Here is a 26,921-nt window from a genome sequence, read left to right as displayed (position 1 = left end):
AGGGGCGTGTATTGGGCAGCTGCAGGTCCTGGTCTTTGTCAATATTTGGAATGTGTCAATCATTAGCCAGCTTCAGGCTTATCCCTCACAGGCACCCCTGGATAGGTATAGGTGAGGCCTGGCCCTGCTGGCGAGGACTGGGGGTCCCCTAGGCTCAGCCAAGACTGGATGTGGAAAGGCAAGTGGGTGGGCAGCCCCTGGCCTCTCCTCTTAGGAGAGCTCCCCATCCACAGGGCAGTCCTGTCTCAGGGGCTGAAGGAGCAACACTTAGGACACTGCCCAGTTGAGAAAAGAAGTTTTGAAATGATCAGTTGAGAAAAATATATATATATATATTGAAGTAGTCTTCATGGGCAAAGTCAATTTTTTGTTTGTTTGGGTTTTAGGGATTGAACCCGGGCATGCTCTACTACTCTTCAACATCCCCAGTCTTTCTTAAAATTCTATTTTTTATTTTTTAAAAAATTATTTTATTTATTTATTTTTTTAGTTGTACACAATACCTTTATTTTGTTTATTTTTATGTGGTGTTGAGGATCGAACCCAGGGCCTCGCACGTGCTAGGTGAGCGCTCTACTGCTGAGCCACAACCCCAGCCCCTTAAAATTTTATTTTTGACAGGGTCTAAGTTGCTGAGGCTGGCCTCATACCTGCAGTCCTCCTTGTCAGTGTCCAAAGTCACTGGGACTACAGGCCCATGTCATCCCTAAAGTTAGATTTTTGATGTGCTCTGTTGTGTTTATTTTGCAGTTTACTACTATTTTTATTTTAAATTTTGTATAATCTCTCTAGCACCCAGAAACTTGTGAATCATGTTCTGTTTTCCTGAAACTGCGTTAAAAGGCTCAGACACTGTCTCAGACACTTTATTAATGCTCTTTGATCTAATTATTAAATCAAGTGATCATAGGCGATACAGGCTGTTGCTTTCCCATTGTTCTCAGATAAGGTAACTGAAGCTCAGAAAAGCTAAATCCCCCTTCAAACATACATGCTGAGTGTGGACAGTCGGTCAGTCCCCAGGAGAAGTCACTTGTCACTTTTGTTCATGCTGCTCCTGGAAACCTCTGAAGAGTGACAGTAGGGCAAGGCGCAGGGGTGAGCTGGGGTGGGACACAGGCTCCTTGAGGGTTTTGCCAGACGCTGGGACTAAATGAGACAAGCCATGGGCCAGCAGGGTCCTAATGGCTTCCCTGTCCCTGTTGTGTAGTCGCCACACACAGAGTTCTGGTTTTTATCAATGGATGGGAAGGAGGAAGGGACAACAGCTCTCCCAAGATCAATCACAGAACTAGGTGGCAGTGACAGGGTTCCAGGTGGCCTGACTTGGCTTCAGAGATGCTGAACTGTTTGGAGGCTAGACTTCATTAGGTCGCTCATCAGTTGTCCCTCATTTGGAATGCAAGTTGATGTTCCCAAGTGCCCTGGAACCCAGGTGCCCTGGCTTCTTGTGTTCTACATCCAATTCAGCACCCTATCCAGTGAGCATGGGTGGGGTCAGAGAGGGGACCCAGAGGTCTACAGGAGCAGGCAGCAATGATTACTGCTATTCCCAATTGTGTAACATTGTTCTTTCTTCCTTTCTCCTTTCCTTTTCTTTTCCCTTCCTACCCTGCCTTCTCCTCCCTCCTTTCCTCCTCTCTCCCTCCCTTTCTTGCTCTCTCCTCTCTTCCTTCCTTCCTGAGATGGGGTTTTGCTATGTTGCTCAGGCTAGCCCCAAACCCTTGGACTCAAGTGATCATCCCACCTGGGCCTGCTGAGTAGTTAGTACCTGGGACTCCAGGTATGCACCCAGCTTAAGAACATTATTCTTAACAGTTTCCTCAATTAAACTGTGAGTTCATTCTGAACAACACCTCCCGGGTCTCTGTCTACTCCTCCGCACGGCTGATGAGGCCTTTGTACCCAGCACCTGTCAAAGCAGTTGCCCCTGAGGAACAAAGGACAACAGAGAAAAGCTCCTAGGGTTTGCAGTCAGACCTAAAATGAATCCTGGCTCCACCATGCAGACCTTCCTGTACCTCGTCTTCCTCCATAGCTGGTCGAACATAAGCTTTAGGATCCATGTCTTTTTTTAAAATTTTATTTTAAAGAGAGAGTGAGAGAGAGAGAATTTTTAATATTTACTTTTTAGTTTTCGGTGGACACAACATCTCTGTTTGTATGTGGTGCTGAGGATCAAACCCGGGCCACACGCATGCCAGGCGAGCGCGCTACCGCTTGAGCCACATCCCCAGCCCCTAGGATCCATGTCTTGCAGAGGCTCTTTCTAGGGCCTTTAGAAAGATTCTAACAGTTTTTTAGTCACATTTTTTCATCCTTTTTTTTTTTTTTTTTGGTACCGAGGATCGAAGCCAGGGGCATATAACCACTAAGCCACATCCCCAGCCTTTTTAAAGTTTTTATTTAGAGACATGGTCTCACTGAGTTGCTTAGGGCCTTGCTAAATTGCTGAGGCTGGCTTTGAACTTGCAATCCTCCTGCCTCAGCCTCCCTAACTACTTGGATTACAGGCGTGTACCACCATGCCCAGCTTCATTCTTTTATATCAAGAGAGCAAAAACACACCCCCAATTATATTAGTTTCAGACCCCACAAAATTGAACCTGTTCCTCCCCACTCCACAGAATTGCTTGAGAGTTAAATAATATTCTGTTCATAAAGTGTGTGACATAAAGTAGGTACTCCATAAATGCTACTTCCCTCTAGAATGATCCAGAACAGGAATAAAAGGACAGACAGAGGCACAGGCTGTCACATACCCTTTAATGTCCCAGGTAATGTCCCAGCTCCACTGCAGAGTGGCCTCTGGGGTCCAGAGATAAGAGAGAGGTGCTATGGCACCTGGATCTTGGTGGAGTTGTTCTTGTCCCTGATGTGGCTGTGAATCCAGTCTAGGTAGCGGCTGACCTTGGTATAGACACCATAGTTGTTCAGGAGTCCACAGCCCTCCCCCCAGCTCACCAGGCCCACCAAGAACCAGGTGCCTCGCGAAAGAGCGACCATAGGTCCCCCACTGTCCCCTTCGCAGGCATCCCGCTCATCCCCTAGGACGCCTGCACACAGCATGTTCTCGGAGATCATGTTGTTCATGACCTCCATGCACTCATTGCGCGGGGCCACAGGGATCTTGATGAAGGTGAGGACAAAGGTGCGGTTTCTCCTGGACTCCTTCTCTCGGCTGTTGTGATAACCCCAGCCGGTCACCACTGTCTCTTGGCCGGCCTGAGTGAGCTCACGCTCTGCGAGGCCACTGTCAGGGAGGCAGATGGGCACGATGGTCTTTGAGAGGGTGACGGGCTGGGCCAGGCGGAGCAGGGCGATGTCATTGTCACTGGTGCTCCGGCTGTAGTTGGGGTGAATGAAGACGTCCCTGATGTTCAGGTCCACTTCCCACTTGTCCCTGCGTCGCAGGTCATACTCACCTGCCGGGCAGAGAATGCTGTCAGAGCAGACCAAGGAAGTCAGGGAGAGCAGGAAGGCCCAAGGCCTGGAAACCAGCAGACACAGACCAGAGCCACAAAGGGAAAGACAGAGCACCCATAGCTGGAGAAACAAGGGACAGAGCAGCAAGACCCAAAGAGGAGGATATAGGTACTGCAGGGAAAGAATAATTGGGCCCACAAGCAAGAGGCCAAATCCTCCCTGGCAAGGTTCAGTGGTTCCTGGGATGGAGGGCCTGGAAATCCCACACCAAGCCCCATGAAGGGTCACCGGCCATCAGTTGTGCCGATGGTAATTGTAAGAAGCATGAATGTGGACATTCTCGATACACCTTTTTCTTCTTTTTTGCCAGTGAGTCTAATGAGAGCCCCCTCTAGAAATTGTCAGAGTGAGACCCTCACCCACCCACCAGACTCCTGCTGTGGCAGATGCCAGGGTCCCTTGCTGCACAATTCCATCCCCAGAAGTCTGTGTGAAGCCTAGCTCTGAGGCCAGGTCTGGTGGGTCTCTGAATCCTTGTGTGCTGAGGCCCCCATGCAGCCTGCTCCAAGTGAGTGGGGGTGAGGAGAAAGGATGTGTAAAACCCTCTCACTGACAAACATGTGGGCCCAGATTTGAAGAGGGCACTCAATCCAGGGTGAGTGATGCACACCTGTCAGCCCAGAGACTTGGAAGGCTGAGGCAGAAGGATTGCAAGTTCAAGGCCAGCTTCAGCTACTTGGTGAGGACTCGGGCAATTTAGTGAGACCCAGTCTCAAAAGAAAAGAAAGAAAGAAAGAGCTAGGGATAAAGTTCAGTGGTAGAACACCCCTGCGTTCAATTCCCAGTGGAAAAAAATAAAAGGGGCACTCAAGAGAATCCCTTCTAGCCTGGTGTCACAGGGGTAGGCACAGTGTAGGCACATGAGGGTCTTCTACCAAAGCACCTTCTATGGAGTTCAAGCACCCTGAGACCAGGGTCTTTCAAACCTGGACAGCCTGCCCATTACCCACTGCCACCCCTGACCCAGGCCTCTGGCAGCCCCCCTGACTGGCTCCAGATCATACCCAGCCTGACAGTGAGCTTCCTGGCATTCTCCATGCAGTGGGCTGCGGTCAGCACCCAGGAGGTGTGGATGAGCACCCCGCCGCAGGCCAGCTTCTTCTTTGAGTCCAGTAGGATCACCTGGAAGTAGCGGGGGGGGGGGGGTGTTGACATCACAGGGTTGCCTTTGACAACTCCTAGTCCAGGGCCTCTAAGTCTCACAGGGTCCCTGGTATGGTTCTCAAGTGCTTCTCTGGGCTCTCTGGTCACATGGGCATACGTAGACTTGTGGCCCTTTTCTAGCATTCTCTATCTTTTTCTAACATTGTTTGGGTTGACCTGTGGCAGGCTATCTCCGTGACCTGGCTCAGGCAGTCATCCTCAGCCACACCATCACAGAGAGAAGCCTCTTCACCTTGGGGGCTCTGGAAGACTTTGTAGCCCCCAGGCTGCCTTGGGCATCCCTCAGGCCTCCCCCAGCCTCTGTCCTGATGGCTATCCTGGCTCTGCTCCCCCTGGGTGGCTAGTATGTAGGATCCTAAGCCTCTCAGAGTCCATGAGCTCTCAAAGGCCAGTACCCTTGCTTGTTGATTTCTGGTTGGTTTTCCCTTTCCATAGAGAACAGAAACTAGCAAATGCTCTTAGGCCAGCCCTCCCTCCTAGCCTTCTCCCACTCAAGGTACCTCTCTTATCAGCAGGGCCTCTGCCTAAACAAACTCCCACCAACAGAGCTTTATCTTTCCAGCTCTTTCTACAACCATAACTCTTCCTGCATATTCCCCTTTATGGCCCATGACCCATACCACCCTGTCCTTGCTATTCCTCTTCCACCAGGTCACCTCTGTCTTTCCCTGAGCCCTACCCCCACCCTTATCAGCAGTCCCCCCAAGCAACAGCAAATCCCCTCCCCCATTCTGCATCTTGAGCTGGAACTCCCAGGAGGACCTCAGAGACCCCTGACCCAGCAAAGGAGAGAAGCAGCCACTCCTCTCCTCTTACCTGCCAAGGGCTGTCTCCCTGTCGGGTAATTGACCCATTGACAATCCTCGGATCTACTTTGTTGACTTGGTCTGTGTCACGTTTGAAGTAACTGCGCTTCTTCTCCATTTGCATCCCTAGTCTTCCACATGGGAACCTCACTAAAGGTAGAGGGAGATGGTAAGGGGCCTTCCAGGCACTACTCCTGAGACTGTCCTCCTTTCTTGATTCTCCTCCTGCCTGTAGGCTAGTTTGGCATGTTGTATGTTTCAAAGGATGAACGATGCTTATAATACTCCATATTGGCTGTGAATCTCCTCTGATCCATCTGACCGTCAGTCAGTCAACAAACAGTGCAAGACAGATCAAGCAGCATCACTACCTGTGTCCTTGCATCGGTTGTTAAATGTCTCTGTGGTTCATTATAGCCCAGTGCTGTCGGGGATAATCCCCAAGATACATAGGAAGGTCCCTTGCCAGGATGCTGCCGAGCTCCTAACAGAGGTGAGAAATTTTAGGGAGAAGGAGGTGGGGGCATGCTTGGAGAGCCCAAAGTAACCCTGAGCATAATTCCAAGGCCTCTCTTCTAAGAGAAGAATGTATACCATGAAAAACCAGGGACTGGATAATCTGCCTGGGTATGCTTCTAAAGGGCCTTGAATGTTAGGTTGGAGGATCTAGACTTGCAGGGCGTGAGGACACCTACAGGCGGAGAACCATGTAATGACAGAATGCAACGTAGATAGCAGTAGCAGAACTCCGGAAACTGAGCATTGTGACTGATTTAGCAGACGGAGAAAGCAAAACTCTCAGCCAGTAACAGGGCACCCAGAAGCCAAGGATTGTATCCCAGAGCTTCAGGAGACCTCATGCCTCTGAGGGACACAGTACAAGTGCAACTTGCACACAGAAGCCATGTTGAGAATTAATAGGAGAGACCGCTAGAAGCCAGGCATGTTGGCACACCCCTGCAGTTCCAGCTACTTGTGAGGATGAAGTAGAAGGATCAGGCAAGTTTGAGGCCAACCTGAGCAACTTAGCAAGACCCTGTCTCAAAATAAAATAAAAAAAGGTTGAGGATGTAGCTCAGTGGCAGAGCACTGGCCTGCAAAGCATGCACAAGGCCCTGGATTCACTGGCCATCACAAGAAAAAGAAAAGAGAGAGAGACCACTAGAGACCATCTCCTCAATGGCGAGATGCCCCTCTCCCTCTCCTACAGAAGACAGTCACCTGCAGAAACAGACTGTGACTAGGAATTCCAGGCAGCACTGCTGCTACTGCTGTGACAGTGAACTGTTTGACCACAGGGAGTCGGACAACATCTGCAGGTACCCCAAAGCCAGCTCCTTGGTTCCACCCTGCTCCAAGGCACTGGAAGCCAAGCCTGAGATCCCTTAGCAAGACTTCAGAGGCCTCCCCTCCAAAACTGGCCTAAATGGAAGCCCTAAGGATCCATACAGTAAGGAGAATGACTCTGGCCTTCTGATGACCTCACAGAAGAGTCCCCAGACCCACAGGGCCACCAGGCATTGCCTTGCAACTTACTGTGTCTCTCAAATTATTTCAAAATACAAAGCAAGAAAAAAGTTTTTCAATGGAAGGATTGGAATATAAAGTTGTAGAAAATCCCTTGAAAGAACACACAATCAAAGAGATGGAAAATAGTAGAGATGATACAACTAGAGAGATACAGAAAGAGAAGATGAACAAGGCAGAGAGATTGTCAAAGAAATAATTTGTGTGTGTGTGTGTGTGTGTGTGTGTGATGCTGGGGATTGAACCCAGGGTCTTGTGCATGCAAGGCAAACACTCTACCAACTGAGCTATATCCCCAGACCCAAAGAAATATTTTTTAAAAATGCTCCTAGAGGTAGAAAATATAAATTTCCTCTTTAAAAGGGTCCAAGAGGAAGTGGAGGGGAAATTCTTTCCACATCAAGGAAAACCTGGGGAAATTCATTGTAAGGGGTAAAATCCTGACTCCTTAAACTTTGTACATAATAAATTTGATAAAGACAAAAACATATAAAAAGGAAAATATAAAGGAAGGCAGAATCAGGATTCTGTTCTCTCCTGGAGGATCAAGGGATACAGAGGGAAATAAGATACAGGGCTGAAAATGTGTCCAAAGGAAATAAACACATCCAGGATAGATGGAAGGACACGCTGGAGACCTGGCCCCTAGATCTTCTCAGACTCTGGAGATGGGTGGCCTATGGGCTTATGCTCCAGAAGGTGTCCCCAAGGAGAGCAGGGCCATCTGGAGGAAGGCAAGCAAGTAAGCAAGAAAGCCGGGTGGGCAGAACCAGCCAAGCGGCGCAAGTTGGGGCGGGCACGTGGATGGTCGCCCTGACTCCCCCTATTCAAAGCTGCGCGTTCCAAGGAAAGAAGTGTGAGGGGCGGGGCCGGGGCGGCTCACCTGAGGCCTGGCAGTGCAGGTGGTCATCAGCCAGCTTGTAGCCCGGCGCGCAGGTGCATCGGCGCCAGCCCTGCTCCTCCAGACAGTAGTGCGTGCAGCCACCATTGTCCACCGAGCAGTTGGAGAAGCGCACCTCTGGGTGGACAGGAGACCGCGGAGAGCCGACAATGGCGGAGTGCACCTGGGGTCAGCCACCCGCCCGGCCCCACCCCAGCGCCCCGCTTACCGTTCTGGCAGAAGCTGCCCTCCCAGCCCCTGTTGCAATCGCAGCTGAAGCCACCGATGCCATCGATGCACGTGCCATGTTCACAGCACGGGCTGGTGCATTGGTGCTCCGAGGGCGCTCCTTCGCACTGATCACCGTCTGTCGCACACGGCATGGTGAAAGGTGGAGGTCATAACTACCATCAGTTCCCTTCCCGACCTCCTGAGGCCCAGAGACCCAGAGGAGCAGGCCTGTGCAGCCCAGCCCGGAGTTTAGATCTCACTCACCAAAGTACTTGGACCAGAAGGCTAGCTGTGGAGAGAGGGGGCAACTTCAGGGGCCAGCCCGTGTGTAGTAGGAGCAAGGCACCTCTTCCTCCCTTGTAGCCCAGAGCAGCTGTGAGCAGGCTGGGGAAGGGAGGGCTTCCAGACAAATAAGGGTCAACTGCCTGAGGGTCACCAGCTGCCTGCAGCTAGTGTTCCTTGCTCCCCTCCTCCTCTTGCACTGGGCCTTCCCAGCCCATGAACAACACTCCTCCCCATGCAGCTGGAACCCAGCTCTCTGGACAATCTATATCATAGTAACTTCTGCAGTGAGAGGGACCTAAATCCCCTAGCAGACTCCCCTGCCTCCTCCCAGCCCCTTCACTCCCTCCCTGGTTTGGGGGGATCCCTTACACATCCAGTCTTTCCCTAAGCCAGTGTTCTCAAGAGTTGGTGAGACCCAGAATGCTGGTTCAGAAAGTCTGGAGCAGCCTAAAGTCTGTGCTTCTAACTAGGTCCCAGCTGCTGCTGGTGGTATTGGCTTTGATCCTCAGACTAGAAAGGACCCAGACCCCACCTCAGCTTCCCTGAGCAATCAGAATTTCTTCCCTGAGAATGTGTACTGAGGCAGAGTGAGTATGAGTAGACACACAAACCCTGGCCAGCAGACGCAAGGGTGGAAAAAGGATGGTAGCCTTTTGGTCACAGAGAAGAGGAGGTGGGGAGAGGCAGAAGTGAGGAGGGGGGGGGAAGAGAGAGAGAGAGAGAGAGAGGAAGGAAGGAAGGAAGGAAGGAGGGAGGGAGGGAGGAAGGAAGGAAAAAAGGGAGGAGGCAAAGATAGCCAATGGCCCCTGGAAGGTGGACTGAACTTCCTACAGAGGGTTTGGGTGGGAATCCCAGCCTAGAGCTGCCCTAAACTTTTCTTTCTGGAGCTCATAGCAGAGTTCTGTTTCCTGTAGCCACAAGAAACAAATCACAAGGACAAGCCCATAGGGCCATTGTCCACACAGCCACCCTCAACAAGCTGGGAGTAGGGGCTGGTGCCCATGGCCTCCCTACATTCCCAAGAAGCCCTCAGGGATTGGTCCCCACCTACTCCTCCCAAACTCAGCCCACCCGTGCACCTCATCCTCTGGACCCAGCCAGGTGGCCTTACTGTGTCATCCACATTTTGGAAAATCTCCTTGGCTTCTTCGAAGTCGCAGATCTCCTCTGTGCACTCCCGCTCCAGGCTGCCTGGCCGGAGCTCCTCCAGGAAAGTGTTGGCTCGTTTGCGGATGCGCAGCACCTGGTGGGCACGCTCACTGCTGGAGAACACTGAGTCTGGTTTGCGGGAAGGCAAACTCACTGTGATGGAGGGGACTGAGAGGGGCTGCAGGTCAGGAAGGGATCTGAGGAAGCCCAACTGGAGAAAGAACCTGGAAAAGCCCTGTCTCAGGCCCCCTTAGGGCTTATCCTAATTCCCAGTAATGATGCTGCCCCTTGCTCCTCTGCTCTGTCCCTCCACATGAAGCAGATGACTGTTGGGTGACAGGAGCTTTGACCTTTTAGAGCAAGCGTATGCTTAGAGATGGACCTCCTTTAAATCCCAACCTGACCTCTGTGTAACCTTAAAACGATGTCTTTCTCTCTCGAACCTCAGTTTGCTCATATAAAATATGGGATGAAATAAGCATGTAAAACAATCCCATGCATGTCACAAAAGTAAATATTCAATTTCAAATGCCAGATGCTGCTGCTGTTTAGATTGCAAAGTTCAGTCGGTCTCATTCTCCCGCTACACATTGTGCAATCCCTTCTGGTCACTCATCCTCCTTTTCTTACTCCATCAAGTATTTCTCATCTCTTCCCCTTGGGCAGGGACTCCAGAAGGACAAAGATCTGTCATCCAATGCATGTCCTCAAGTGTCTCCTGAGCTCTGAGAGGTGCCTGTCTTGGGTAGGAGAAGAGCTAGGAGGGAGGGATCAATTTAGGGGAGTGAGTAAGAGGGGCTGGAGTGAAAGGCATCCCAGAGGAAGAGGTACCTGAGCTCAGATGGAGAAGATCACAAGTGGGGAGTGGGTTTCACAAGTGGGGAGTGGGTTTCACAAGTGGGGAGTGGGTTTGGGGGAGTGGGAAGGGGCATCTCAGGAAAATAAGCAACTCAAGAAAAGGTACAAGTGTAAGAACCAGCTTGGTGTGGCTCTATGGGCAAAGCATTTGTCCTGCAGTTGCCCCAGAGAATCATGTTCTCTTCTGTGGAGATCAGGGAGAGGGCTGGGGCAGGGCATTGAGGCTTCAGAAACGCATTTTAGGAGAAGTTTATGGGATAGTGTGGGTGGAGGCCTGGGTCTGAGCCCTTCACAGTTGAAGGAGTGAGTCGGTGGAGTGGGAAGGCCCAGGGAGTCTGTGGACCCCCCCCCCCCCCCCGTCGCTGTCATCACCTGTGTGTGCCCTCACAGCTCCTGGTTTGTGTTCTGAAAGCTGGCCTGCCTTGGCCTATAGGCCAGTTCATGCCAATCCTGCCTGCTTTCACCGCATCCAAGATCAGAGGTGGAGGATGATGTGAGGACAGGGCAGGTGGCAGTGAGGGCATGTCGAGGCTTTGAGGGTCTTGTGGTAGGGGTGGAGGTAGCCTTACCAGGAAGGGTTGATGTGCCGGAAATTCCCCAGGTGGCCACGAACAGCAAGAGGCTTGCAAGCTGCCACATTCTGGAGTTATTGACACCTGTCTGAGAAAGACTTCTAAGTTCCTGGCAGCCCCACATCAATGTCGGTCTGCCTGCCATCACCCCCCAATTCCATCCCCTTCCCAGGAAGAGACATGAATGAAAGAGACATCCCTATGTACCCATTGTCAGGGAAGAACCTGGGGTGAGGGTCTTTGTTCACTAGACAGCCACCTGCCCCCTCAGTCTCCTCTTTGTGGGGCTAAGGTTATACCACCTGCCTGAGAAAGCAGAAAGCATGCAGGGTTTCTTTTGATGATCAAAGGGGATTCCACTCAGAAATGCCTCGCATGGAGATGAGATGCACTAGAATATTCATTTGTGCCCTCTTTTCCTTCATTTTTTGGTGATGACTGAGAGGTAGGGCTTTGCTGGTCTGATAGCTGAGCTAAGAATAACAGCTAACCCTGATTGGACATGGGGTGTTCTTCAAACAATTTGCACACAATTCAGGACAGGCCATGATGCAGATGGTCTGGTGCAAACCCCAGCACTTACTAGAAGGCAGTGTTGGGGGAGATGCTTAACAACTCCATGCCTTGTTTGTAAAATGGTAGGATAACTATGTTTCTCTCTGAAGGGGCTATTGAAAGGACTAAATGTTAGTACATACACATAAAGCTCTTAGAACAATTTGTGGGTGGGTGGCTGTGGGTATAGCTCAATGGTAGAATACTTGCTTAGCATACGTAAGGCCCTGGTTTTGATTCCCAGGACCATAAACAAAAACAAAACAGGGTTTGCACATAACAAAAATCTCAGTAAACATTATCTGTTATTACCTCAGTTAAGGCTTACAACCGCCCTAGAGGTGGTTAATGTTGTCACCCCTGTTTCATGAAGGCAGGGGGAGACTGAGGCTTAGGAGTCTAAGTAGCTTATGAAAAGTTCACAATCAGGAGCTGTCAGAGCTAAGACTCAGCGCAGGGCCTGTATGACTCCAGGCCTAAAACCACTTCTGCCCCAAACCACTGGTGCCCCACAACGCCACAGGACAAGAAAATCAAGAGCCTTCCACTTCTTCCAAGACCAAGTGGGCAGGCCTGCCTGCCCCATCCACGCACCCTAGACTGACCCCATTTCCTTCACAGCTGATCAAACGTTTAATTAAAAGAAATGCCCCATCCTTAGAGGTGGGGACAGAGTAGAGATAATGTAGGGTCCTGGTTGCCTCTGGGGATGGTCCTGGGCCCCAGGGAACCCCTCAGCAGACTTCCACTTGACTCACAGTCTGGAAAAAGCGAGGCATGTGGTGAGAGGGCCCCTTTGGACTACGGCACTCGGGCCTGGAGGACGCCAAGCCATGCCCACATTTCCCTGGACCCTTGCTCAAGGATTCCACCCTCACACAGCTCAACTGTCCCTCTCCCTTCTGCACCTTCCCTTCATACTCCCTCACAGTACTGCCTCGAGGGGGACTTACAGGGGTGGGTCGCAGAGAACTGCAAGTTCGCCCTCCTGCCGCCATTATACCCCGGAACTCAGGTTAATCCATAACCACAAATATTTGCTTGGCCCTCGGTGCTGAGGCCTCCCTCTCCACAGATAAACAAACAGGTGGTGCTGACAGTCCTGGTCTTGGCTCCTGATGGCTCAATTTTCCCAAAGCTCACCTCTGGCCACCAAGATGCCCTCTAGCAGGGAGGGAGGTAAGAGCAGGACACTCTCAAAACCATTGACAGATTTTGGCCTCATAGAGGCTGGCTGAGGAAGAATGTTGTCCCCATTTTGCAGTTGGGGCACTTTTAGTGGATATATATCCACTAAATATCTAAAATGGACTTTTAGTAGAGATATTGCAGTTTGCCCATGATAGATACAACAAGTAACAATACTTCATCAAATCTAGAATGTCATTAATTATAAGATGTACCTATTTATTGGTTGCACAAAGACATACCATCTCTCATGTGGATCTTCCCCACCTGGGCATGGGGCCCTCAGCTCCAATCACACATGTCACCCTCCACCCAACTGCACATGGCTATAACTATAAATAATCTCTATGTTGAAGATGAAGATGCTCAGAAGTCTTGCATTACTTGTCCAAATTCATTAATCTGGTAGGTGGCAGACCTGAATTAGAACTTTGGTCTTCCTGGTCTCACTTGGTCACTTTGAGAATGCATGAAAAAAAGAAACAAGATTATGGAAAGGGTGCCTAGAGTTCATCGCTGAAATGTTAGCAAGAAGAATGATGAAATAAAGTCCTGGCTCAGAGCCTTTGTTTGTGTTCTGCAGGCTGTCGGCATTTTTCTCTGCACAGGGCCTTCCTTAGAGGACTTAACCATGCTCTTTCAGTCTGTGTCCCTGAGTGGGGCATGTGACCCCACCCCAGTGGCTTCTAGTGATTGCACAGGAAGTCACCTGGCCCAGGAGGCAGATCAGATTCTCTCTCCCAGCTCCCAGGAGCAGGGCCTCTGGCTCTCACTGCACTCTGAGCATTGGACTCAGAAGAGTTTGAACCTAGGATCTGGGCACCTGTGTTTGTGCCCTACCCGAGATGGAGAGGAAATGAGGAGACTCATAAGATAAGGGGATGAAGTGTTGGGGTGCATGGGGACAGAGGGGAGGTGGAGGGTGAGGAAACTGAAATGGAACCTATGGGAAGTGGGGAGCTAGTGGCTGTTTGTGAGGGTAGCTACTTAGAGAAGGGTGACAAATTCCTGGCCACTCAAGCAGAAAACATGAAGACCAAGTGCAGGATCCCACAAGATGGGTGGACTTAGGTGGGCAACTGTTTGATTTTGTTTTGGTTTGGTTTTGCAGTGCTGAGCTGGAACCCACACATCACATGCTAAGCAAGGGTTCTACCACTGAGCTACAACCCCTGTAAAAACTCCTCCTGGTCTTCTTGCTCCAGGTGTCATTCCCCCAAATTCTGCAGCTTCCCTCCACCTGGCCTACCAAACAAAGAAATTTTGGGTGTCCATTATTGCTTCCCTTCCACAACCAACTGTTCACCCTTTCACTCTTTTCTGACCTGGCACAGGTGGTCAATTCCAAATCAAGTCTAAGCAGGGTGCTTGTGCTAATCCTAAATCTTCACGATGGGCTTGGCCCAAGGCACCCAAATTCAAACCAGTCCGGATTCCAGAGTCATGGGACCTGAACGAGCCAGGGTAGGTGTAGTGCGCCTAAGTGACCGGTACTGGAGAGATGCCAGGCCTCCCAGGCTGCCCAGAGGATATCCCTAACCTTCTCTGCAAAGCTCTTCACAGCTGTCAGCCAACTGGGGCTTTCTGCACTGTGCACTGTCACAGCCTCCTCCCGTCTGACAAAGCCCCAGACCTCCGTGGCCTCCACCTTCCCCAAGGTACTGGCCACCTGAGTTCCTGAGTTCTGCTGTCTCCTGGAGGCAGCCACCGGGAATCCACCTCTGTTATTTGCAAGTTTCCAGCAGGGGGCGCCGTGCACTGCTGGGGAGAGGCTCGCGCTGTTCACAGGTGAGTTCTCACTGGCGCGGAGGGTGTGGCTGATTGGCTTGGTCTGGCATTTTCCCAGCCAGGTGTGAGTCACCTCACCTGGGCCCAAATTCGTCATGCTACCTTTGGCCAGCAAACCCTCTGCAATTTAGAGAGTGAAAGGGAGGTGTGTAGGCGTGGACTTCGCTGTTTGAATGCGGACCAAGCAAAGGAGTGAGAACTGGGGGTGTAACCCGACAGAGGTTGCGCTCTCCTGTAATCCTAGCGACTGAGGCAGGGCAACTGCTAATTTTCTGCAATTTAGCTAGATTCAGTCTTAAAATGAAAAATAAAAAGGGACAGAGGGGCTGGAGCTGTGGCTTAGTGATAGAGCGCTTGCCTAGCATATGTGAGGTACTGGGTTCGATTCTCAGCACCGCATATAAATAAACAAAGGTCCATTGACATCTAAACACTATATTTTAAAAAAAGGGGGGGGGGTGCGGAGATGTAGCTTAGTGGTGAAGTGTCCCTGGGTTCAGTCGCTGGTAATGCGCACGCATCCGGGGACACACAAACACACACACACACACACACGCACTGCATATCTATCCCTATATATGGATATATATAGATATGTAGTGTGGGTATATACATGCATACATACATATATGTGTATATGCACACATACATATGTACATATGGGTATCTATTTGTTGCACTCTCCTTTCCTCCATTAGATTTGCCTTGGTAATTTGTAAAACTCAAATGACCAGATACACTTGGGCTACTTCTGAACTGTTTTGTTCTGTGGATCTGTGAATTTATCTGTTCATTTCTATGTCAACACCATATTGTCTTAATTTTGTTTTTGTTTTTGGGTACTGAGGATTGAACTCAGGGCCACTCAACCACTGAGCCACATCCCCAGCCCTTTTTTGTGTTTTATCTAGAGACAGGGTCTCAATGAGCTGTTTAGTGCCTTGCTTTTTGCTGAGGCTGGCTTTGGATTTATGATCCTCCTGTGTCTGGAGCTGCTGAGATTACAGGTGTGTGCCACCAACAAGCCTGGTTTAATTTCTAATTGCTGTTATAATTCAAGAATGGATCATGAAATGAGGTAATGGAAATCCTCTTTGTTCTTCTTTTTCAAAATTGTTTTTGCTATCCTAGGTCCTTTCCATTGCTATATACCCATTTTAGAATCGTTCAACAGTATACCTATTGTGAATTGTGCTGCTATATACATTGATGTGGCTGCATCACGGTAGTTTGATGATTTTAAGTCCTTTGGGTGTAGACTGAATTTTTTTTATTAGTGCATTACATTTATATGTACTATTGAGGTTTATTTTTGACATACATCAACAAGCATGGGATATAATATGCTCCATGTCAGGCCCCAGTACTTCCTTTGCCCTGTCTTCCTATCTTCCCCATTCGCCGTTTCCTGGTCTATTTATTTATAGATTTTAAAACTCCTGCTTCATAGATATATATAAAGTGAAATTCACTATGATATTTTAACATATGTACATAGGAATTTTGATGGGAAAATATTGGAGATTAATTTTGGGGAAAATGGTCATCTTTGTAATGATGGGTTTTGTCACATCTACACATGGGATGTGTGCTTGAGTCTTTCATGTGCTTTTGATTATTTTTATTTTGTCATCATTTCTACATATTTTATTTTTCAACATGTATACATGTGAAGGTACCACATGCAGGTGATACCTATATAAAACTTAAATATGGTGCTTTGTACTATTTTAAAACTGGATATGATATGAGCAAGAATGTGGCTGGCCCCTAGTAACCATTTTCCCCACAGTTCCTCATTTATCTCTTCCAAAATGTACATTCTCCTGAACCATCCTCCTGGGTTTCCCATGTTTGGATGAATACAGCTGTGTTCTTACATGTTGTCATGGTCACATGTGATTTCCCTAAGTCTCTGTGTGGTTTTGGCCATTTTGCAAGGCATACATTTATCAAAACATCATGTTTGATACCATAAATGTAGGCAATCTTTGTCAGTTAAAGTAAAAAAATAAAAATTTTTAAAGTGAGTCAATTTCATGTTCATGTGAAATGAAAGTGGAAAGCCATTTGAAATTTGGAATGATGGGTTTTCTTACTTACAATTTCAGCACAGGCTGAGAGGGGCATTATAAAAAGCATCTACTTCCCAGAAGATGAATGTTAAAACAAACAAACAAATAAAATTCTAAGTTGTATCTAGCATCAAATTTTTGAGAAAGGTTTGTTTGATATAGATGGATGCTCCTTTGTTTGTGGCATAGATATTTATGATTGTTATGTCTTGTTGATGTATGATTCCCTTAAGCAGTATGGAATGACCTTCTTTATCCTTTCTGACTAACTTTGGTTTGAAGTCCACTTTAGCTCATATGAGGATGGAAATCCCTGCTTGTTTACATGGTCCATGTGAGTGATATGTTTTTCCCCATCTTCAGTCTGAATGTCTTTTCCTATGAGATAAGTCTCTTAAAGGCAGCATATTGTTGGGTCGTTTTTTTTTTTTAATCCATTCTGCCAGTCTTTGTCTTTTAACTGATGAGTTTAGGCCATTAACATTCAAGGTTATTATTCATTTTAACTTGACTTGCTTTCTCCTTTGTTTGGCATTTTTTTTAGTATAGCCAGCATTGCCATAGCAACTGGGAAATCTTAACCCTATACTTGTGCACAGGGAAATGTTAACCCTATATTTTCATATGGAGGAATACTAGCACAAGCGCACCACAACCACAAGTTAGTCAGACACCTTGACTCTCAGCACCACACCCCATACTCAATTTGATCCTTGTTCTGTGGATACCCTTTTGAGGAGAGCATTTGACAAACACCTATCTCACAGCAGGTGGGTTTCTTGGCACATTTTAGCCACCGTCTTTTTTAAGGTATGGTTGATAGTTTCTGTTTTCCTATAGATTGGGATCTCCAGAATACATATTTCCATTATATATGCAATATTTTGCTCACTCATAGGTCAGTTCTGCAATGAAAAATAGTCCCTGTTAGTTTGTATTGAGGGGAGCCCATAACTTGGGATCAGCTCCTTTAAGAGGACTCTAGTTTTCTGAAGTCTTTTCTGTTCTAGTAGAATCAGCCTGACTCACAGAGAAGGTATCTATCGGTACAAGCAAATATTTATAAGTTCCTATGAATGGGCATTTGGGTAAAGTATGCTTGTCAGTCATCAGAAGGCTATGTTTTTATACCCTAAGTGTGTATTAGACTTTGAATTGTTTGAGCGCAGAAGATACAGTTCTGAATCACTTGCTGAACAGTCCACTGGAGGCGTGGCCCTCACAAGTGGGCTTGATGAAATTGACACCCTTCCCCTAGTAGCACTCTCCTCGAAGTGTTTGATCAAGAACAGAGGGTGCTTCAGGAAGAAGGGTGAGCCTATGCGATTTCTGTCTGCACCTGGCACTGTTGTGAGAGTCCCAACTCCATTATTTGCCCCTTTTCTCATTACCCTCAGTATAAACAGATTTGGAATTGGTTTGCTACAAGCTGAGGTGCTAGGGCCCTGATAAAGGAGTTTGTCCTTCCTGACACTTTTGACTGCCCTGTCAGCAGCCTGATTTCTCCTGGCCACACAGGTATCAGTTGTCTCAAGGCAGGATAGTGCAGGATCACCACCTGCTATGGGGTGGACAGCCTGTATTATTGACAGTATTTTCAAGGGCAGCCTTAGTGTCCTCTTCTCAGCTGTGAGGAGTGCTCTTTCTTTCCAGGTGTCTCCATGTGCATGTACCATCTTGGAGGCATGGTTTTTTAAAAATTTTTATTTATTTATATTTAGTTGGACACAATACCTTTATTTTATTTATTTTATTTTTATGTGGTACTGAGGATCGAACCCAGGGCCTCGCATGTGCTAGGCAAGCGCTCTACCACTGAGCCACAACCCCAGCCCCTTGCTTACCTTCTTTCCTTTGGTCAGTCAGAGCTCATGTGAGAGAACTTAGCTTGGTTTTCTGGGCTGATGTTGTTAGCAGCAGAGTCTCAGCTTTTATAATACCTTTTGTGCCATGACTGCAGAATACCCAGATATCCACTGGCCATTGCCTATGAACTTGCTTTCATTGGTGAAGACACTTTAGTCTGGCAAGTCATCTTGAGCAGTCACATTGTATTGGTCCATTGTCATCTGCTGGCAACAGGTTTCCTCGATTTAAGATGGCATGGTTTCTCTTGAAGTTGACATTTAGATTGTCAAAAAGGATGGCCTGGAATCTCCCTATCCTCCCAGCAGTCAGCTGACACGCATCCTTCTGTTTTAGTAGGACAGGACTTGGTGAGCAACAAACCCAGTGATGGATTGTCCGAGTGGGTTTCTCAGCCTCTTGTGGTAAATCACTGGTGTCAGTCACACCCCACAGGACCCTCCTTTCATGGTGTGGTCAAGCTGTTCCCACACACAGGCTACTGGCTTATACCTCCAGTGTGTGTAAGAGAACTTTAGCATCTGTACCTTGTTTCTCATTCACATAGAGTCTTAACACCTTCTGTGAGTCAGGCACAGAAGGGGCTAGGGCGGGGGCTCTCATGAGACTTTGTTTTAACTTCTCAAAGGCACTTTGGCATTCTGGTGTGTAAGTGAAATGTTTTATTTATTTATTTTAAGGCCTCATACAAGAGTTTACCTGTTAGTCCACAATTAGGGACCCAATTATGGCAGCATGTTGACTGTTCTAGTCAGCTTTTTCAGTGCTGTGACCAAAATTCACAGCAAGAACAATTTTAGAGGAGGAAAAATTTATTTGCTTGTTCCCAGTTGTCAGAAGTCTCAGTCCATAGGTGGCCAACTCCATTCCTCGGGGTGAACATCATGATAGAAGCCTGTGCTGGAGAAAAGCAGTTGGAAACAAGGTGCCAGGAAGCAGAGAGAGCTCTGCTCAAGAAGAAAAAAATATAAACCCCAAAGGCATATTCCCATGGACCCACCTCCTCCAGCCACACCCTGCCTGCCTACAGTTACCATGCTGCAGCTGTCAGGGGTTAATACACTGACTAGGTAAGACTGTCATAACCCAGTCACTTCATGTCTGAACCTTGCAGTGTCTCATACATGAGCATCTTGGGGACAATTAAAATCTAAATCATAACATTGACATTTCCAGGAACCCATGTACCTGTCTCTGGTCCTGACTTATTTATCGCTCAAGCTAGTATGCTTTTTATCTGACATTGAGATTCAGGTCATTGGCTAATCTGGAATCCCAGGTGGGTGACATGTTTATGAAATAAGCCATTTTAATGTACACTTCATATCCACATGAGCTGTGGTGGTTCAGTGCAGCAATAATATTTGAAAATCAGAATTCATAGTTGGGCTGGACTGTAAGTAGATCATTCTCATATCTTGAAAGTGTGTCACCAAGCCTGGGTCAATAGTGTGTTTGAAAAAAAGGACTCTATCCCAAATTCATGTACAAGTTTTTAAAAATTGAAGATATTTCTTTCATTCACATTATGTCATTGTTTTACTATATAAAAAGTTGAGGGGCTGGGGATGTGGCTCAAGTGGTAGCGCGCTCGCCTGGCATGCGTACGGCCCGGGTTCGATCCTCAGCACCACATACCAACAAAGATGTTGTGTCCGCCAAGAACTAAAAAATAAATAAATAAATATTAAAAAATTCTCTCTCTCTCTCTCTCTCTCTCTCTCTCTCTCTCACTCTCTCTTTAAAAAAAAGTTGACATTTTTATGTCTGTGTATGGAAAATATAAATATCATTTGATCAATTTGATTTTGTTGTCTTAACATATTTCTAAAACTGATCTCATTTATAATAACAGCCTTTCTCTGAAAATTCTTTTATCATTCACACTTTCTTTTGACATTAGTGTTTCTTCTGAATTCCAGACCAAACAAACTTGGTAATAATCAAGCCCTGCCATTTACTGGATGCTTCATATATTTTCACAAAAAAATGAGTACTCTTACTGCTATCCCATTATTTTGGGTTTTATGAATTAAGATATGAAAAACTCTTAGAGTGATATGTACACATTTCAAATTATCAAAAAGAATTGTTGGTTTTTGCTATTTAATGACACACATAAATCTTATTCAATATTTGAATGTCAATGAATGATTCTTTTAGTGGTCTACCTCCTTGCAATCCAAATTTTTCTTGTATTGCTGTTATTGAAATCACCAAAGAGCTTGCCACATATTCATAAAACCTGGCTTCATCTTAGAACTACTGAATCAGGGTCTCCTTTTTATTAAATCTCTGATTCATGGTTGTACAATTAAAATTTGAGAATTACCCTTCCATAACTCTCTCATGTGAGGAATATACACAATTTATCCTTTGATATATAAAATTACAATTAAAATGTCTATTCTTGTGTGGATGCCTTAATTTTATATTTTACTTTATAAAAGTCAAGTATATGCACTCTTTTTGGACTTACGTCCCTTTTTCCTTGGAGTTAGATCATAGAGAGTATCAGTGTGTTCAAAAGTATCTCACTAAATATTGGAAGTCCCTCACTTACAAGACAGCCATTTCTACTAAATCTTATTTCAACTTCAGTTAAATTTAAAACTCTGGGGCTGGGGATGTGGCTCAAGCGGTAGCGTGCTCGCCTGGCATGCGTGCGGCCCGGGTTCGATCCTCAGCACCACATACAAACAAAGATGTTGTGTCCGCCCAAAAACTAAAAAATAAATATTAAAAATCCTTTAAAAAAATTTAAAACTCTGTGAATGGTCATGTGGCCAATGTGCTATTTACATACAATTTCTATTCCAGAAACTATTGACATTCAAGGATGTGGCTATTGATTTCTCTGAAGAGGAATGGGAATGCCTGGAGCCTGCTCAGCAAAATTTATATGCAGAAGTGATGTTAGAGAACTACAGAAACCTGGTCTTCCTTGGTGAGGATGACTTCCTTTCAGAATTCCTAATTAATTACTATATATAATTCTCTTACAGAATATCTTTTGGCAACTTCTCTACAATAATAATTTTCAGATTTGTGCTTTCAAGAAAAAAGATAGGGGGCTGGGGTTGTGGCTCAAGCAGTAGCACGCTCGCCTGGCATGCGTGTGGCCCGGGTTCCATCCTCAGCACCACATACAAACAAAGATGCTGTGTCCGCCGATAACTAAAAAATAAAATATTAAAATTCATTCATTCTCTCTCTCTCTCTCTCTCTTTAAGAAAAAAAGAAAAAAGATAGGGCATGCTTGGGTACAGATAGAATATTAATTATGTTTCTTTTAGTCTTTAATCTTTCCCTTTGTTGGTGTGACATCTGTCATGCTTTCAGATTGTCCTTTTCCTCCAGGGATACCCCAGTTCATCCCAGTTACCCACCACAGCACTTCCCTTTGCTTGTGAGGGTCAGCATGATCTGACAGCGCTTCCAGTATTTGTGGGTCTCTTGGATATTTCTGCCAATATTTGGAGAACTCTAAGTCAAACCATTGTAGTATATTAACATCATAAATCAGTTTCTCTTACATTATTTGTATATTTATTCATTAAAATTCCCTTATCAGAGCTCTTTTTGAATGCTAGTAATGGATTTCCTGTGAAGTTTTCTGCCATGTAATGAATGTCAAGATTCACAATGGCTGGTCTTTTCGGGTCTACAGTTACAGGTATAAATTGTATTTATACAAAAGGGTTTATAAAATAATGCATCTGTGGTTATTTACAATTTCGTTTTTTTTCTTTCATTTTTATAAAGTAAGTAGGCTTTCTCACATCAGTTATACTGTTTTATTTTGTGATTAGATGGCAATTTCCATCATTTCAAAAATTAGGACAATGGAAGTTGAAATTAAAATATGATTAAACCATGTTTCTGTTGCCAATAAAATTACATGTGCTTTTACTTGCTTTGATAAATATTACACCTGTTTTTTTTTAATGACTTGTATATTTTACCTGCATTGGTTTTTCATCCTGCCTATGTTTATAGTAATGAAAATTTTCTATCTGTAAATTTAATGGAGATTGAATTCCAGGGTACTGTAATAATAAGCTACATCCCCTGCCCCTTTTTATTTATATTTGGAGAAATGTTCTAAGTTATCAAGGATGGGTTTGAATTTATAATCTTCTTGCCTCATAATTGCCAGAAGCAGAGGTTATATGCATAACCATCAATTACATATTGATGAATTTATTTTTATTTATAGGTTAAAACCGTAGCATTTTAATGGTAGCTTTCAAAAATTTTGCAATTCCCTTTAACTTATGTATTGTTTGAAATTGTGATTTTGTTCAAAACCACAAAATAAAACTTGCTTTCTTCAATATATATATTTTTAAATTGGGCATAATATCAATAGATGTAGTTGTGTTTTAGTACATGGCGAGTTTAGTATATTGTACTTTTGATAAATGCTAATAGAATGAATGAAATGCTTTCTCAGCACACAACTGATAATTATGTGAAAAAATGCATGCATTAATTCACTACATTTATTCATTTTACCATATATATGTATTTTAAAATATGACATACTTAGTACATATATAAAATTTGTCAATGAAATAAGTCCACAAATAACAAAAAGTACAAGTTGTGTGTCTTGATTGCCATGTGTTGGCTTCATCCAGGTAATGCGGTCATAGGCCATGCTTGGTTTTATTGCTTCTTAAGCTTTTTTTCATGGTGAATCTTTTTGAAGCATGTGTGTTGTTTTTTCCAATTTAATATTTTTGTTCATATTTCTTCTTCAGAGTCTATAGTGTCTTTTTCCCTGTTGAACATCTCTGTGGTATTTTCATCCAAAATCTCTCTTACCTCTAGGTGTCTGTGTCATGGCAGTTAGAAACTAATTATCACACATTCTCCATGAAAGCCACACATATTTGTATAAGTTTTGTATTTCCCTTATACTACTGAGAGTGAAGGGAGTTGATAGATTTTTTTTTTCTAATTGCACAATGCTAAATTGTGGAGGAGGGTAGAGTGTGGTTGATAAAAGGAACACAGTTTCCTTCCCTCTACTATATTCTTCTCCTTAGTAATGTACTCATCTTGGATCCTATGTTCTCTACAATGGTTTGGGCAGTCTCACAAATTTGTCTGTACGTTTTTATTTAGTCTATGTATTCCTGAAGTAATGATTGTCTTGGATTTACTGCTGATGTCCTCACATGGGTAAAATTTTGTTTTCTTTGCTAAATATATTCACTCCAGTCTAATAAGTAAAATAATTGTTATTTTCGTTTATTTCAGCCACAACTTCTCATCATATCCATGAATCTCCACCAGAGCAGGAAATAAAATCTTTATTTCAAAAAATGATGAAGGGAAGGTAAGAAAATTGTGACTTTGACTATGTACAACTAAGAAAAATATGAGAAACTTAAAGTGAGCGTGAAGGTTAGAAATCATTACAAAGGACAAAGCCAATTAGCAGTGACTATTTGTAATGTAATGTAACTGCCAACAGACATCCAGAACATTTAATACAACAGAGAAGAATTCAATTTATGCCAGTTATTTTGAGGAGCTATGTATGTCTTTAAGAATACATCCACAGCAATTTTTGAAACTTCCATTTCCTCTGAAAGGAAATGTGGAAAATTTGAAAAGAGATCTATTCCGTGCTTTCGTTTTTAACTTGACCAATTTCAAATGCATTGAGTTAAAGTTCTAGTCAAACAATTGAGTAGATAAGAGATTCAGAAGTAAAGGACACACAATATCGGGGGGTGGGGTGCGACTAGGGAAGAATAGAGATACTTTGGATTATCAGAAGGAAGTGAAAGGAGGGGAGGGATCATAGGGCTAGGAAGGACAATAGAATGAATTAGACATTATTACTGGATGTGCATATATTATTACACATTCATTGTAGCTCTACATCATGTACTACCAGAAGGATGAGAAGTTATATTCCATTTATGTATGATGTGTCAAAATGCATTCTACTGTCATGTATAATAATAAGAACAAATTTTAAAAAGTTAAGGACAAATTTCTAAAAGTGATCCTTTTGAGAGTTCCTTTACACAGTGTTATTCTGCAGTAAAACAATAATTTCTCCTTTTGCTCAAACATACAATTATAATAATTTTAGGGAGGTCCTTACTTACCCACTATTGTTTAATGAACATTCAGATATAGATTTATGGAAAGTATACTACATACATAGTGAAACAAGTAACACCTTTAGCCAAGTCTTTACCCTGGTTAATTACCAGTGTGTTTTTATTTGTGATAAAAATTTTGAATATAGAGACACTCATGAAAATTTAGTATTGGTTGCAATAAATCATTAATATGTTCACTTTTCCAAGACCCTTTACATAGATAAACAATGTGGGAAAGCCTTACTTCAGTGCTCAAAACTTACTACCCATCCAAATATTCATAGGCAAAACCAGCCTTGCAAGTGTAAGGTGTGTGAAGGAGCTCTTCATCAAATTGCAAAACTTACTCTATAGAAGAGAATTTATACTGGAAGGGGGTTCTATGGGTTTAAAGAATGTATTAAAGCATTTCATTGTTCAACCCTTTCTAAACCCCACAGATACCATGACAGTGATAAACCCCACAAATTTAAAGAATGTGGCGAAATTTTTAATCAAAGATCACCTCCTGTTAAACATCCGAGGATTTATGCTGGAAAGAAGCCCTGCAAATCTAAAGAATGTGGCAGAGTCATTAACAATTACTCAACCCTTTCTAAATGTCTCAGACATCATAGCACTGAGGGAAAAAAAAGCTCACTTGGCACTGAATACCTGATAATTTGTACTGGAGACAGATCCTACAAACGTAAAGAATGTGCCAAAGTCTTAAAAATTTTTTCAGTCCTTACTCAACACCAAAGTACTCATACTGCAGAGAAGCCTTACAAGTGTGAAGAATGTGGCAAAGGTTTTAATAGAAAATCATTGCTTACTGAACACCAGATAATTCATACTGGAGAAAAGCCCTACAAATGTAAAGAATGTGGCAAAGGTTTTAATCAAAGATCATATCTTAAAGAACACCATAGAATCCATACTGGAGAGAAGCCCTACAAATGTAAAGTATGTGACAAAGCGTTTACTAAAAGTTCCTTTCTTACTGAACACCATAGAATTCATACTGGAGAAAAGCCCTACAGATGTGAAGAATGTGGCAAAGATTTTAAACGAAGAATATTGCTTACTGAACACCAGAGAATTCATACTGGAGAGAAGCCCTACAAATGTGGAGAGTGTGGCAAAGCTTTTATTCGGAGATCATTGCTTACTCAACACCAGAGAATTCATACTGGAGAGAAGCCCTACAAATGTGGAGGATGTGACAAAGCTTTTAATCAAAGATCGTATCTTATTTGCCACCAAAGAATTCATACTGGAGAGAAGCCCTATAAATGTCAAGAATGTGGTAAAAATTTTAATCAAACATCAAATCTTAAAAAACACCAGAGAATTCACACTGGAGAGAAGACCTACAAATGTGAAGAATGTGGCAAAGTTTCTAATCGAAGATCATTTCTTACTGAACACCAGATAATTCATAGTGGAGAGAAGCCCTACAAATGTCAAGAATGTGGCAAAGGTTTTAATCATAGATCATATCTTAAAGAACATAAGAGAATTCATACTGGAGAAAAGCCCTACAAATGTAAAGTATGTGACAAAGCCTTTACTAAAAGCTCCTTTCTTACTGAACATCATAGAATTCATACTGGAGAGAAGCCCTACAAATGTGAAGAATGTGGCAAAGGTTTTAATCAAACGTCAAATCTTAAAGAACACCAGAGAATTCATAGTGGAGAAAAGCCCTACAGATGTGAACAATGTGGCAAAGGTTTTAATCAAATAACAAATCTTAAGGAACACCAGAGAATTCATACAGGAGAGAAGCCCTATAAATGTCCAGAATGTGGCAAATCTTTTATTCGAAGATCATTTCTTACGGAACACCAGATAATTCATACTGGAGAGAAGCCCTACAAATGTACAGAATGTGGCAAAGGTTTTAATCAAAGATCATGTCTTAAAGATCACCAGAAAATTCATACTGGAGAGAAGCCCTACACATGTGGAGAATGTGCTAAAGCTTTTATTCGAAGATCATTGCTTACTCAACACCAGAGAATCCATACAGGAGAGAAGCCCTACAATGTTAAGAATAGGGCAGAGGTTTTAATGAAACACAAGTCTTAAAGAACAGAGAGAGTTCGTAAGCAGATGGATGACTCAGGAGGTTGGATGCAATCAAATAAGGAAGAAATCCCTAGCACCAGTTACGTGGCCCCTCCACAAACAAATTAGAGGGATAAGGGATTTAAAGGAGCCCACACTTTTAGGAGGCCTGTAGCATGTCTGGGTACAGAAAGATCAGAGATCAGTCACTGTTATACTAACCTGAAAGGTATAATGTGCATAGTATCAGTATCCTAGGGCAGGAAAGAAGCCAATTCCCTCTAACTCCCTGCACAGTACAGAGGAGGGAG

At 44.6% G+C, this 26,921-nt stretch overlaps 2 protein-coding genes across 2 annotated transcripts; one reads left to right on the top strand and one right to left on the bottom strand.

Annotated features, from left to right (window-relative positions):
- Positions 1 to 2,835: 2,835 nt before the first annotated feature.
- On the bottom strand, positions 2,836 to 12,511 carry PROC (protein C, inactivator of coagulation factors Va and VIIIa; the record flags this gene model as incomplete). Its single annotated transcript, XM_081262008.1, has 9 exons — positions 2,836 to 3,425; positions 4,491 to 4,608; positions 5,467 to 5,606; positions 7,867 to 8,001; positions 8,093 to 8,230; positions 8,359 to 8,383; positions 9,491 to 9,696; positions 10,956 to 11,046; positions 12,467 to 12,511. 9 exons carry the CDS (start codon positions 12,509 to 12,511, stop codon positions 2,836 to 2,838), a joined length of 1,488 nt encoding a protein of 495 aa, XP_081118134.1.
- Positions 12,512 to 19,057: 6,546 nt separating this feature from the next.
- On the top strand, positions 19,058 to 26,717 carry LOC308630978 (uncharacterized protein). The gene is made up of 4 exons (XM_081261815.1): positions 19,058 to 19,500; positions 21,251 to 21,377; positions 23,699 to 23,777; positions 24,999 to 26,717. The coding sequence occupies exons 2-4, from the start codon at positions 21,344 to 21,346 to the stop codon at positions 26,629 to 26,631; spliced, it is 1,746 nt and encodes a 581-aa protein (XP_081117941.1). The 5' UTR covers positions 19,058 to 19,500; positions 21,251 to 21,343; the 3' UTR covers positions 26,632 to 26,717.
- The last annotated feature ends 204 nt before the right edge of the window (positions 26,718 to 26,921 follow it).

The sequence above is a fragment of the Spermophilus citellus genome (assembly GCF_964194105.1).
Source record: "Spermophilus citellus genome assembly, chromosome: 11".
Lineage (NCBI taxonomy): Eukaryota > Metazoa > Chordata > Mammalia > Rodentia > Sciuridae > Spermophilus > Spermophilus citellus.
Note: the sequence above shows the minus strand (reverse complement) of the source record. Positions and strands in the feature narration are given on the sequence as shown.